This window comes from Triturus cristatus, chromosome 5_1 (genome assembly GCF_964204655.1).
Source record: "Triturus cristatus chromosome 5_1, aTriCri1.1, whole genome shotgun sequence".
Taxonomy (NCBI): Eukaryota; Metazoa; Chordata; class Amphibia; order Caudata; family Salamandridae; genus Triturus; species Triturus cristatus.
Genome location: NC_140587.1, coordinates 811,750,965 through 811,766,522, shown reverse-complemented (window position 1 = coordinate 811,766,522; position 15,558 = coordinate 811,750,965). Strand labels below are relative to the sequence as shown.

General features: G+C 39.0%; 1 protein-coding gene across 2 annotated transcripts in view; it reads right to left on the bottom strand.

Annotated features, from left to right (window-relative positions):
- Positions 1 to 15,558, bottom strand: part of LOC146831505 (adhesion G protein-coupled receptor E1-like) — a 722,905-nt gene that overhangs the window by 297,156 nt on the left and 410,191 nt on the right. For both annotated transcript variants that reach the window (XM_085605840.1, XM_085605842.1), the window contains exon 6: positions 356 to 502. In XM_085605840.1, the coding sequence (XP_085461966.1) occupies positions 356 to 502 (147 nt within the window). The remainder of the gene's footprint in view (positions 1 to 355; positions 503 to 15,558) is intronic.

Genomic DNA, 15,558 nt, shown 5'->3' with positions numbered 1-15,558 from the left:
ACTCCCTTGGCAAAGGGAGAATGTTTTTATTATTTTCGCTTGTTGACGGAGACCTTCACCAAACTGTAAAAAGCATTCACAGGAATTGTCGTGACTGCAGTTTCTGCCAAAGCTTTAGAAAATTACAGTCACCCTTGCGGTAATTTCTCAATTTGACGAGCAGCATAATGTCATTCTGGTGGACGTTAAGCCCTCTGTCCGGCCAATGGGGATTCCTCTGAGTGCTAAAATCTAAATTAGACCAACAGACTCAAACCACAAAGACAAGGTTTTGAAGTATATTGAGTTTGCATCCCTCCAAAACACTCAGGTGTCCATCTTTTTAAAGTTTTTTAGTTTCCAAGAGTGATGTTACCTGTACAGAAGGCGATGTTGTTCGGCAGATTCCTTGTACGTGAACGGCTGAACCCCGGCATGCACTTGCAGCTGTAACTTCCTTGTTTGTTGGTGCAGATAGAGTAAGGGCCACAAGCGGTGGAAGAATTAGCACATTTATCAATATCTAAAAAATATTTAAAAGCTTGTGAGGAAACAAAATCTTGTCATCAATAACATACTCCAACCACAGAGGTTAAGATTTGCCAGTGCTTTCTTTATACTTTTCTAATTTCCCTTTGTCTAAATGGCTTTCAGGTCACAACAACTCAAAGCAAATAGTAACAATTCTTTGAGGCAATAATAATTGTATTTTTCTCCGGTTTGTGTTAAAACTAAAAGGTATTTATCTACCTATCCTACCTGTTGTTAGTTCATTTGCAAGCTATGAAGCCCTCATACGGTTGTTTTACAATTATAGTCAATGTAATTTTTTGTTTGTACATTTTTTTTTATTTCCACTTCTACAATAAAACAACAAGCAGATGTAATACAGTGGAGTGATAAAAGCAGACAACATCTTCTAGACTTTAAAGCAATTAAGGCCTTGCATCATATAGTGATATAATGTGTCTTTGTATGCATGGGCTCATTGGGCCAGTAGAATGCTGAGTGTGGATTTTGTAAGAATGTCATAATGATTGAAGTGATGGGTCTGTGTGCTGGGTGAATCCCAAGCTGATTACGGTCGGAAGGATAATGGATCATTAAGAGGACCTACCAGCTTTTCCTGTAACCTGTAATGAAATAAAGGAGCTACCTTCTTCATAAATGGATGCTGACACTTGTGTGATGTCCCTGCCCTCCAACTATTACATTTGAGGACAAATTGGTAATGCCACCTGCATGGAGATGCAGCAGGACTCTGGTTGCAATTCGAAGCCAGTCCTGACACAAGAGTGGACTGTCTAAAGATGTAGAGAGACTGTGTGACCAGACAGGAATAGCATGAGGCTTCCCAACCTCACCTCCACCAGCAAGTAGTGCGAGAATAGCTGCTAAGAAGGCAGAGTCTTCTGAGGATGGTTGACAAGGATCTGTTAGAAAGGATAATAATCCAGTTGAGTGGAGTTAAAACTGTGGTATGCCTTCATTGAAGAGTCCAAAGCACATGGTCCGTAATATGAGACAGCAAGAAGTAGCAAGTGTGTGACATGGTCAGCAGTTTATAACAGTCCAGTGTGAGTTCTGGGTATGAAGGATAAGAGCAGTAGTGTTATATATTATTATGTGATGCATTTGATATGCTGGTGATGTTATTCTTGTGCCTCTTTGTCTTTTTAATTCAGTATAGTTTGAGATATATAACTTCAGTATTCGAAAAATTGATTTGAAATGCCTTTCTTAAGGTTTAAGAATTTTCACAAAGTTAACAGTGAGTACAGGGATATTTATGCTAATGGGGCAGGCAATGATATTACATTTTAATTTTTTTTGATTGTCACACTTGTTTATCTGTAGGTTTTTGGGCATTTACAGTTTTTGGGATGTGTGCTCTGCATGGATTCTTCTTGTGTACTATTGAACCATGTGCTGTCCGAAGTTAATGGTTGATAGGGATTTTTGGAGTGGTTCAAAATACCATTCTACATTTGAGTAAGACTTACATTGTGTGCTGTGAATTGGAAGTGGAGTTTGAATGTCAGATTAGGGAAATGATAATTAGCTCCCAACTCTTGGCCGAAGTTGGTCAGAGTTTCATCCGACTGACATCCCTGCGGTTTCGAAACCGACCGACCTCAGGCCGGCGGACCGAAACCGCAATTACAATGCGACCGCACATGGTGCAGTCGCAGACTCCCATTTCCCTATAGGAGCTTGTGAGGCGGTCAGAAACCAGCCGCAGCACAAGCTCCCACAGAGAAATGGGAGTGACTGTAAATCCCTGCACCATGTGGCAGGCATCTCACGGGAATTTACAGTGGGCACCATAGGTGCCCCCTTGGCCCCCAACCAGAGGCTGCGGAAGAAGGAGGGGCCCTGATAGGGGCCCCCAAAGTCGTTTTCCGACAGGCATTGCATATCGAGAGCCCGACATGGAAGGCTGTCGGACACCACCATCATAATTCTGACCGCGGAAATGCTGTTCATATGGGATTATGGTGACGGTCCCAACTGGCCAACGGGCTCCTTGAGCCCATCGGAAGACAGCCAGAATGACTGGCCGAAGTGAATTCTGACCGCCGATATTGTAAGGCGGTGGTCCGAATTCAAACCAAGGATGTCGGTCAGAAAGCCCAGGCCTGTGGTTGGAGGCTTTTTGACCGACATCCTAATTTGGTCCTCTGTGTTGTAGATTCACATACTGATTCCTGTGGATTCAACTATAGATGCACATGTGTAATGACTGGGAAAGTGAGTACTTTGCCTCAAGTTATGTGTATTATGGAATTACGAGGAAGAGGTTATGGGGCCATGGAGTTTGGTGTGTAATTGAGGAAACAGCAGTACCTCAGCAGCTCATATTGCTAAATTTTGGAATATAGTCAAAGTAGCACTGGAGAGTAACCAGTGGAGTCCAAAATTGGGGAAGGGTAGCACACTGGGTTGTGATGAAGCATGGGGGTATATCCTAGTGTTTGAGAAATTGGGGAAGAGAAGTGGTCTGTGTGAAGAAGTATCTGGGGAGTAACCTTTGGTGTGGGAGATTTGGAACAAGCAGTACCCAATCATGTGAGGATGCATCGAAAAGGAATCTGGGGTATGCAAAAGTGGGGAAGAGTAGTCCCATGTCACGTGAGGATGCATAGGGAGCACCCTATTGTGGAAGAGGTGTGGCACAGCAGCCAGGGTGCCTGACTCCGGACCACGAGGTTCACTATTCGATACCCGGCCGCAGGTTAGCCCAGCACCAAGTGACTCTGGGCAATAGCTTGCTTAATTTCCCGACGGCCCCCAGGGCCGGGACAACTCTCCGGAGGTAGCTGTGTGCTTTAGAAGTGTTGGTATTACATAAAGTAAGTAAGAGTAGTAGTATGTAGTAGTAGTATGCTGCCCTGAGTCCCCTGGATGCCAAGAATTAACTTGAACACCTGCACAAACACACTCACTCAGCTTTCTCACCTTTACTCACTTACTCACATTCATTAAATCTCACTCATCCACTCACTCACTCATTTGGACACAGTTTTACTCTTGATCACTCTCAATCTGACAGTCTCTCTTATTCTCACTCAGTCTCACTATGTCTCAATAATTTTCCTCCACACTTTTATTCATTCTTAATTCATATTGATCACTCTAACTTACTTTCACTCAAAGCCTCACCTCCCTTACATACACTCACTCATACTTATTATTTCTCACACTCACTCACTCTCCTACACTTGTTTGCTCTCATTCAGTTTATTACTCTCACTTGCATTTGCTTTGACTCTCACTCACTCTCAATTTCACTGTCACTCATGCTCACTAATTTTCATTCAATCTGACTAACGCATTCTCACAGTTACATTGACTCTCAATTGTCCTCACTCATTTCCCTACCGCTCACTTTGACTCACACTCACTCTCATTCATTTTCAAATCCATCACTCACTAATTCACACTCATTCTCTCTCACACTCACTCAATCACACTCATTCAATCTCACTCACTGTCACACTCACTCACCTACTTGGACTCCTCTTAATCTCTGTCACTCTCAATCTCACAGACTCACTCACACTTTTTCTCATTCAAAATGACTCCCTCATGTTCACTCAGTTTGAGTCACTCTTTCTCATTCTCACTCATTTCCCTGGTACCCACTTACTCTCACTCGTTTTCAATCACATTCACTGAGATAGACACATATGCCTGTTCACACACTTGTACTTGCACATGCTGTCTCTTTCACACGTGTGCATTCACGCAATAATCTTGCATGCATGCAAACATTTAACAGATTCTTTCTTCTTCAAAGCAGCATGCAGCGGTGGTAGCCACTCCGTGGCGGGTTGGGTGCAGTGTCTAGCCACAGGCTAGGCCTTCTAGCTAACTACCAGTGAACACAGCCAGAGGCCATGCGGACTGGGGTTTCAACACTCCTCGAAAAGTTGTACAGGACGATTGGCCACCCGGGATGGGTGTGTGCTCAAGTTACAATAAGAAAGAATAACAGAAATCCACAGAAAAAACAAAGGTTGACATGACATTATAGTTCGGTATTGAACTTAGGTAAGAATTAAAGATTAAAAACTGAAAAACACTGAAATTCTCTGGTTATATTTTAGTGAACTAAAAATAACATGTAACCCCACCATGCAATACTCATGACCTTGCAAATTACATCACTCATGACATGTTAAATTACTTAATTGATGACATCACTGATGAATGACATCTCAAATGAGATCATAGTCAGTGCATAGCGGAGGCACAAGCTATATTTAGCTCATTAAACTATATTGTAAGAATGTTTGACTCTGCATGCCAGAATGTTTTACTGAAATGGATGAGTAAGATGTTTGAGAACTCAATGAAAATGTGCCTTCATTTTAGATTTCTAGAGTACTAAGCATAATTTATTTTAAAACGAAAAGAAACCCCTCACTCTTAATTTACTGTAGCGTCCTTTGTAGGAAATGCTTTCAGTTTTACAGCTTTGATTCCGTAAAGATGGAGATAAGGTGTGCCACACGTTTGCAACAAATTCAGAATGTTGGATTCTAGTTGCCTGTTTGAAATTGGGTTTATGGCTGGCAAAGGAATGCGTAAAAGTCAGTGTAAGTCACAGCACAACCTAAAATATCCTGTGCTTTCCCTCTGGTAGCTTGGCACAGAGCAGGCAGGTTTAACTAAAGAGGCAATGTGTACAGCATTTGTGCAACACTTCAAGCAGGATAACTGTGAAAACACAACACAAAAAGTATCCACACCAGGTTAGAAAATTAGAACTAAATTCAATAAATAAACCGAGACCAAAACAACCAAAATCCAATGAGTAGAAGTTGAGATATTAATTTGTAAAGAATAAATGCAAAAAAGCACTTAGAGGGACCGACTTAAGCCCGCTGAGCAAAAGTACCTTGATCCTTGGTTTGTATCACCAAAGATGCAGCTAAACTATGCTTCAGTGATTGCATGCAGTTGGAATGATGCTCTGGATTTCTGCACACAACGGCGGCAATGCAATGGTTCTGAGAGTGATGGGCTGGTTCCGGGATGTGGCAGGTTTCTCCATGCCATAGAGGGGATGTGTCGATCTTCTCCACGTAGTGGCCGCGATGCGTTGGTTCCGAAGCGGCAGTTCAGGAGGCAGTGCACTGGTTCCAGATACAATGCACCAATCCTGTTCCAGAAACAGTGGTGATGTGTTGATTCTGCTCTTGCAGCAGAGGATGTGTCGGTTCCGCTGGAGCAAACACCTAGGTCCACTTCCAAGGTACCAGGACTGGAGTGGCACCACTTGGAGGTGCAGACTCACAAGCTATATAGTCCAAGTGTTGAAGAAGGTGGGTTGTAAGTCTTCTGGGTCCTCGAGACTTAAACTAGGAGGCAAAGCAGCAAGCACTTGGAGTTACTCTGAGTTCAAGTGATGCAGGTCCATTCTTCTCACCCAGGCAACAGAGAAAAGCAGGCAGCAGAACAACACAGCAAGGCAGGAATCCAGCAAACAGCAGCCCAGCAGAGTGGCAGTCCTTTAGCAGCACAACAGTTCTTCCAGGCAGAGTGATCGCAGGCGCAGAAGTGTACTGAAGTCATGGTGTCAGAGGTCCAGTGCTTATACCCTGTTGTGTCTTCGAAGTGGGAGAGACTTCATAGAAATGCGCATCATGGTGATCCGGATATGTTGGAGGAATGGTCCAACAACTCTGCTGCCTGTTCCATCACCATGATGCGCATTTTGGTTAAGTTTGCTTTAAAAGATCGCAGCAAATTACTGGCAGAGATTGATCAAGTATCTGCCGAGCTTGAAAAATTGGTGGCAAGAGATGTTTTGGAGGCCTTTATGAAATCTCTACTACAACGGATGGATAAGTTAGAGGAGGAGATTACGGCCAAAAAACAACGTAAGTTCTTAAGAGACTTTAAGGACTACCAGTCTGGCCGGACTCTAACTTTCCATAGAAAATATGATCATCTATTTGACAAAAATGGAATCGCATCCTTGCCACCGGCAACAGCATCAGCCAATGTGGACATCATTGAGAGTGACGTCTCAGATGGCAGCTTATCGGATTTACCCACGTCAGCAGCTGCTAGTTTGGTTAGTCAAGACCCTCAGAAAAAGCTGAATAATTTTTTAGCCCAATTTCAAATGTTAAATCAGGGACGGACAGAACAATATCAAGATCAAACTGGTCAGAAAAGCAGAGGACGAGGCGGCAGAGGAAAAATCAGAGGAACAAACAGGCCAAACAGAGGAGGAAGAAAAGAAGTAGGAAGCCCGATGGGAATGATGACAAGGGGCAAAAAAGTTCAACAATGACTGTCGTCAATCTCTCTAAACGAATTTTATCGGATGATGAGAGAGATCTCCTTGGCCTAGGGATTGGTATCGAGAAAACGATTTTTGAAGTGGCCATTGATGAACTTGACCAGTTGAGCTATGTGCAACTACACTACTTTGTTACAGTTTTGTACAGTTTTGCATAATGCCCACTGGGGCTGAATTAGGGGCATGTTGCGTTACATATCCGCACACCTTGAGTCATTAAGATCGGACCTTATCATGTTTGCCCACTGGGGCATGATTGTGATATACTTTATGTAGGTTACGTTTCACGCAATTCTGTGAATTTCTGTACTATTATTACGAGTGTGTGCAGGGAAGTTTCGCTGGTACACACCGCATAAGCATAGCCTTGGGGGGTGTGTATATATATTATATTAAGCACCATTGAACAATTGAAATCACGCTATTTTGCCTTTATTTTCAGGTTTAAAATAACGTACTGTTGAGTATTATTAGTCATTGTATTGAATCAAGTACAGTGCTAAGATGGCCGCCACTTTACCAATTTGCTTTCTCTTTCATTCACGATTGTGTTTTGATGAGTCTGTTGTTTGTTTTGTGGATATTGAATTGTATTTAACTTTAACAAAAAAACTTTGCGGTAAGCGTGAACAAGGCGAAAGCTGAAACGCGTTGTGTTCGCAGTTCAATAAACCAACTTTAAAACTGCAAATCTCCTTGGTGTCCGTGAATACTTTTGGATTTGATATTGTGTGGAGTTTCATATATATATATATACACTGAAAAAACCATAGGTTTCACACATGTTATAGTTAGCTGGACATTTCACTCGTAAAAAAACAATGAAATTCCCCTGTTCTAGATAGTTCAGCTAACTATAACTCGCGCGCCCGCAATCCACTGCTGATGACGTCACATATTACATCACTCATGACAGGGTCAGTGACATCACTCATGACATCACTGATGACATCTCAAATGACATCACTGATGACATCACTGATGATGTCATCTATGTGATAAATTACCACATCTTCTCACACCCTCATTTAACCTTTAATACACCGACACAAAATTTCAGAGTTCCATTCTCAAAACCCTACATACTCCAATACCAATAACTACATACCCACTTATTAACTGTTAGGTCTACATACACCTCCACTCATTCACCTGTACAGTCACTCATACTTACAGTCACTCCATACAAGACTATCATATGCATTTATACACCTATATAGACACTCACACACCACTAATCATCCATAGAGGTACTCTCACACCTAGTCAGTCATGCAAATAATTACACTCCCGTTTACTCACCTATGCGGTTATACACAATCAAGTTCACTTATTCATAAAAATAGTACCACATTCTTACGCTCTTATAGAATCATTGATACAAGCACACACTCATCCATACAGTCACTCTCACAATCACACACTCTCACATCCACCCACTTATATACTCTTACACGCATATATACTGCCTTTCACATATGTAGTTAGTCACAAATATACCACTGAGAAATACATTCAATCCCTAACACACCCATACATACACTCACTCAACCATACGGTCCATCACAGATGTACTCATAAAACCATTCACCCATAGAATCACCCACTCACACATCTATGCATAGAGTCACACACACCCTACCCACACAAACACTCAGGAACCCATACAGATACTGAGACAAGCAATCAATAACTCATATAGACACTCATATAGGTATTCACAAAACCATGCAGCCACTTATACACCAACATACAGACACATACAGACATTTACACAGTTTAGTCACTAGTCTGCAGTAAGATACATTTAATGACTCACTTATAGAGTTAGTTACGCACCACAGAAAATCATCCATTTACACACTTGTACACCCACTCATTCTTCAACAGGCCTTTCCCTATATATTTTAAACATATTAAAATTATTCAGAAACGCATACTCAATGGATGATGTCATCAGTGATGTCATTTGAGATGTCATCAGTGATGTCATGAGTGATGTCACTGACCATGTCATGAGTGATGTAATATGTGACATCATCAGCAGTGGATTGCGGGCGCGCGAGTTATAGTTAGCTGAACTAACTCTAACGGGGGAATTTCATTGTTTTTTTACGAGTGAAATGTCAAGCTAACTATAACATGTGTGAAACCTATGGTTTTTTCAGTGTATTTGCAAGGTTTTTTAAATGCTAATTCCTAACTATAACATGTGTGAAGCCTATGGTTTTTTCAGTGAATATATATATATATATATTCAGTGAAAAAACCATAGGTTTCACACATGTTATAGTTAGCTGGACATTTTACTCGTAAAAAACCAATGAAATTGCCCCGTTATAGTTAGTTCAGCTAACTATAACTCGCGCGCCCGCAATGCACTGCTGATGACGTCACATATTACATCACTCATGACATGGTCAGTGACATCACTCATGACATCACTGATGACATCTCAAATGACATCACTGATGACATCACTGATGACATCATCCAGTGAATGTGTGTTTTTCTGAAAATTAAATATGTTTTATATATGTATATCTCAAGGTCGATGGAAGAATAAATGGGTATATAAGTGTCTAAATGGATGATTTGTTTTTGAAAAATTGATTGTGTAACTGACTGATTAAGTGTATCTCTCACTTTGTGTATAAGTGGCTGCATGGGTTGGTGAGTAGCTACATGGGTGTCTATATAGGTTATTAGTTGTTTTTTTGAGTATCAGTCTGAGTGTCTGTATGGTACGGTGGGGGGTATTACGTAGTGCATAGATGCATGAATGAGTGACTCACTGTTTGTATGTGTTGAAGACAGCATGTGTGCAGGACTGTATGGGTGGATGAGTGTGTGTATGGGTGTGTTAGTGAGTGAATGACTGTCTCAATAGTGTCTTCAGGAGTAACTACATATGTTTTAAACTAGTATATGTGACTATTGGTGTATATATGTGAGTATATGTGAGAGGGAGAGATTGAAAGAGTTCCTGTATGAATAAGTATGTGTTTCTATAAGTGATTGTTTAAAAGACTAAGTATGTGTAAGTTTCCGTAGAAGTAAGTATGGTGGTGTGTGTATTACTGTATATGCAAGTAAATGTATGTTTTATTCTTTATTAGCATGAGTGACTATGTGTGTGAGTAACTCTATGGATGAGTGGCATTGTGTAACAGGATGTATAGATGTATGAGTACATATGATGAGTGAGTACATGTATGAGTGACTGTATAGGACTGTTGGTGAATGAGTGGATGTGTATGTGGATCTTAGAATTACTGAAGAGGTTGTTGTAACTGGTATTGGTATGTCCATTGTTTTGAAATTTTTAGTCTCTATTTTTGAATGTGTGTATCAAAGCTTATATTAAGGTGAGAGGAGGTCTGCCACTCTATCACAAGGATGATGTCATCAGTGATGTCATCAGTGATGTCATTTGAGATGTCATCAGTGATGTCATGAGTGATGTCACTGACCATGTCATGAGTGATGTAATATGTGACGTCATCAGCAGTGCATTGCGGGCGCGCGAGTTATAGTTAGCTGAACTAACTATAACGGGGCAATTTCATTGGTTTTTTACGAGTAAAATGTCCAGCTAACTATAACATGTGTGAAACCTATGGTTTTTTCACTGAATTTCTAAGGTTTTTTAAATGCTAATTCCTAACTATAACGTGTGTGAAACCTATGGTTTTTTCAGTGAATTTCTAAGGTTTTTTAAATGCTAATTCCTAACTATAACGTGTGTGAAACCCATGGTTTTTTCAGTGAATTTGCAAGGTTTTTTAAATGCTAATTCCTAACTATAACGTGTGTGAAACCCATGGTTTTTTCAGTGAATTTGCAAGGTTTTTTAAATGCTATTTTTTTTTTTTATTCTTCATTTTTTTCAAACATATTTTTAATTTAATTTTCTTATCTTTTATAAAGACTATGCTTAAATTTTTAAAATCCTTAAATATTTTTTTTATATATATTTTTTAAAATAAACATGTAAAATTTATTTCCAGTTTTTTTTTTTTTTTTTTTTTTTTTTTTTTTATAGTACGCGTACCGTAAGCTCACGGTAAGCGTACGGTTTACGCAACGTCCGTAATCTATCTACGCTGCTTGCGTATAGTTACGTACTTTGCGTAGCCGCGCGTACTGCGCGTGGGACGCGTGCGCGCTTACGCAACACGCGCACGTTACGCGGAAGTGCCGGGGAGTGACTGTTATGCGCATGCGCGCGAGCGCGTGTCTTTTTTACGCGCACGCGTACTTTTTGCCGTAAGCGTACCGTAAGCGTACCGTAAGCGTACGGTTGGTCATGTGATCATGAAACACAACTTTTGATTGGTTGAAACTACTTTCAGTTCTAGAACTCTCCTACACCACACCCATTCCCCTCATTTCTGCTTGTGATCCCTTGGGAGAAGGAGCTGGTTTGTCTTTGGGATACGATGGCAGAACAGCAGAGCTCTTCTGAGAGTGAGGCTAGCACCAGCAGCACTGTCTTGAGGCAGAGAGCGAGGAAAGTAAAGCCTTCTTATGTTTGGGATTATTTTACTTTTCCAGAAGGCCAGCAAAAGGTGAATGCACCCTTAGTTACTTGCAAGCTGTGTAAGCGTGTACTTTCTAGAGGTAATCCTAACAGGAAGTATTCCTTTGGGAATCACACCATGAAGAGACACCTCCAGGATGTACACAGAAGGACACATGGTCATCTTTTTGGAGGTAACTCTTCAGAAAGACGAGCCAGTACATCCACAGCAGCTCAGCCTGGACCATCATCTGCAGGGCAGACTCCTTCTTCTGCAGGTCAGGTGAGCCCTTCATCTGTGGGGGGAGAATCTCCTTTTGCTGGCCCTCTGGAAATTAACCCTCGGTTTGCGAGGGTTGAAGTACGGTGCGCCACTTGTCACGATCTAATTACTTATAGGGAGACCAGTGTTTCCCTGGTGAACAGTAAAATAGATCAGCACACTTGTCGTACCGTCTAATATTCCCAATCTTTCTTTCCTCTGTCCCTGCATGAACACAACGGTTCTTTTAAGAGCCAACCTTATCTTTCATCTTTTTTTTTCTTTTTTTTTAAAAACTTTTTTTTTTTTTTTTACCGTACGCGTACGGTAAGCGTACCTTTTTTTATTTTTTAAAAAAAAACACTAAAAATCATTTATCACATTACAAAGTCCTTGAGAGACTACAATTTTTATTTTTGACTTACCATACTCACTCAAACAAAATATTTATTCATTTGTTTTTTTAAAAAATAGTTTTTAAAATGGTTGTAGTTTCCGAAAATTTTCTATATCGATCTGAAAATAAAGAAAAAAGTATTAATATTTTTAAACCATTTTATAATACAGTACACATATTTACATTTTTTACCAAAAAATATTTTTGCCTTATTTTTGCTGTTTTCAGAATATATTGCATTTCACTATTAATTGTGAAAGCAATTGCATTCATCATTTTACAGCGGGCAAAAAAAATTAACAATCACAAAGATTGTATTAAAAAAGCCCAGAATCTCTTCTCACTTAAACTTATCATTACAGAAATGCATATTATTCTAAAAAAATATCATCTAAAAACAATACTTTTTTCTTTAAAATACCGTCTGATATGTTTGTTTCAGAAGTATAATCACAATATTATATCTCAAATAACTCCAAAATACATCTGATTTTATTTCCTTTAGGCCAAATAGTATTTTTTTTTTTTCCTGGAATAAATTTCCAAGGGAAAACCATTAAAATTCTAAAGTTTAATCTGTCCAGATCTCACCAATTCTCTGTAACATTTTGGTTCACGAAAATTTTTTGAATAATTTATTTAGTCCACAATAGAATTGCTTACTTTTCCACATGGCCAAATAGTAATTTTTTAAATCATTTTTGAAAAAATTTCCAATGGCAGTCCAATAGCATTCCATAATTTAAAATGTGCAGAAGTTACCGATTATCTCTAAATTATTGGTTTTTCAAAATTGCATTAAAAATTAAAAAAGTCCACATTACAATTGGTTATCTTTCCTTTAGGCCAAATGATAATTTTAAAAATCTTTTTTCTACAAAATTGCAATGGTAATCCAGTAAAATGGTAAAATTATTTTGTCCAGATCTTGCCAAATCTCTCTAAAATTTAGGTTTCAGGAAGATTAGATAGGAATTTTCTAAATCAAAAGGCAAACGTTGTTTGAAAATCAATTGGGAATCATTACACAGTGTCCAGCCTTTTTCACATTTTAGATAAACTGTGTAATGTCCAGAAGTAACAGTAGGTCCATCATGGAAAATTATTGCAACAGTTACAAAAGTTTTTCCTGAAATTGATAATTGCTGTCCTGTAAACTTCTTTATTAAAGTATCCAATTTTGATCCATCAGCTCTACATCGTTGCATCATTAAAATTACATACTGTCCGTATTCCCTTAAAATTAATGTTGATAACATGTCAGAATTACACTCACCACATTTCATGCTATGATTAGCATCTTTAACTAATTTTGCAAAAGTGACTGTTTTACTCTCTGGCAATGTCAAATAAATAAACCTTTCATTATCAACAATAGAGCCACATATATTATAACAATTATCACAACTATGTTCCCATTTATAAGAGAGACCAAAAAAAATGTCAATGGGAACTCCTTCTTCTTCCACTACCTGAAGAAAATACATCAAAAATTCGTGTGCATCTTGCTGTTCATTTTGAGAAAACTGTGTTCGTCCTGAACATACATCTAAAAGTTTTCTAATATCAGTAGCACTTTCTATTTGAGTTTTATCTTTACTCAGCTTTTGAAAAAGGAGACTGAGCTCTGAACAGAATCTTTTTCCCTGATTTACTATTATCTGCTCTTGCAAACTTTCCAGATAAAATGCAACATTCAGCACTACATTAGCGTAGCAGTTGACACCAGAGCTATTTTCAAAATGACATCCTACAACCTGTTCTTCATTGTCCTTTTTCTTTTTGTTTGCAATTACATCACTCCTCTTTTTTTTCCTCTTCTCTATATCTTCATTACAGATATTCTCATTTCTCCTTTTACGAGAAACTACACGTTTCTCCAACACAGGATACTGACCTAAATGAGGAGCATAGCTTCTTCTTAATCTATTATACTCCTTTACACAGTTTGTATCAGCACTAACTTTTGAGTCATCAAAGTCTATCATGAATAAACCTGATAATGTTTTGACTCGTGACAAAGCTACATATGCCATACCTTCTTTGAACACAGTTGAACCAATGTTCACAAATGCACAATCTACAGTCAATCCTTGAGACTTGTGGATAGTTACAGCATATGCTAGTGAAAACGGAAACTGCTTCCTACGTACATATAAGTCTTTCACAAGCATGAAACGAACTGAACAACGACAAATGTCTTTAACTTCCTCTATCTGATCAAATTTTATCTGTAAACATTCAATTCCTTCTTTTTTCTGATAATTAATAAAACCCACAACTCTTCCCATCGCTCCATTCACTAAGCCTTTCTCAACATCCAAATTTCTCCTTAAAAACACTCTACAGTTCATGCAAACATAAAGATTTTTTTCTAATCCTGCTGTTTTGGAGATGTTCTTCTCTAGTGAGTCCAATTTATTTTTCAGTTTGCCTGTTACTGTGACAGTAATTCTTCCATCCTCAATTTTGTCCACTGCTTCCAATTTCCTGATGTCTTCCTTTTCCAATTTAAAAAGCTCCTCATTAAATATTGAGCATTCACGTAGAGTTGGCATTAAGCAGATGACACTTTTGTTTTCTGCAATATTCTTGTATATTTTCTCTGCAACTATTTCTTCCTTTGGAAATAAATTATGTAGCAGCCGACTCTGTAATGCTTTTTTCCCAACATCTGTGAGTAGTCCAATCCTGATATCTTTCAGAATACTTCCATATTCTTCATCGTTTGCTTGCCTCATATTAGTTGTAAGTTCCTTGTACTCAAAGAAGGACCAAATATTTGTATTTCCAATGCTTCCCAATGACTTCTTCGTGTCTTCATGTGTCACAGTATTAAACACTGGTTGTCCTTTAACTGGAGTAAGTTGCAAAAGATCCCCAAAAACTATGACGTGTTTTCCACCAAATAACACGTCATAGTCTGTCTTCAAAATTTGCTGCATTCTTAAATGCACAAAGGCAAGCATTAAGTTTGATACCATGCTCACCTCATCAATAATGAGAACTTGCATCTTCTTCAATACTCGTGAAACTTCCAAGGATGCTTCTCCAGTTAGCTTGTTGAATTGTATTTTGTTCTCATGCTCCACTGGTAACATTAGCAAACGATGTAAGGTGATTCCTTTTATGTTATATGCTGCTAACCCAGTTGGAGCAGTAACCACACAAGACAAAGTAGAATCCGTTTTTTGCTTTAGGTAGCTTCTGATGACTTTAATTAGGAAACTTTTTCCAGTGCCAGCTTGTCCGCTTACATACATCCTGATTGGATGAAATGATGTGCATGAGCACTCTTTTTTGATATGTAGAAATCCGTGATCAATTTTGTTTTTGATCTCTTCATAAATTTGTTGCTGCTCTTGATTCAGTTGTCTTTCCAAATTTTCTAAGTCTATAAATTCTTCTTGAGCTTGATTCATAGCCGTTTCCACTTCATTCATGGCTATTGATGCTTCATTTTCAACGATTGGTTGTCCTAGGGGATCTTGACTGTGTGTTCCTGAACTTTGGCTGTCCTGAGAACTGTCTCTAGCTATTTCTGCTGCAATTGTAGTTTCCTGTTCAATTTCTTCATTTAA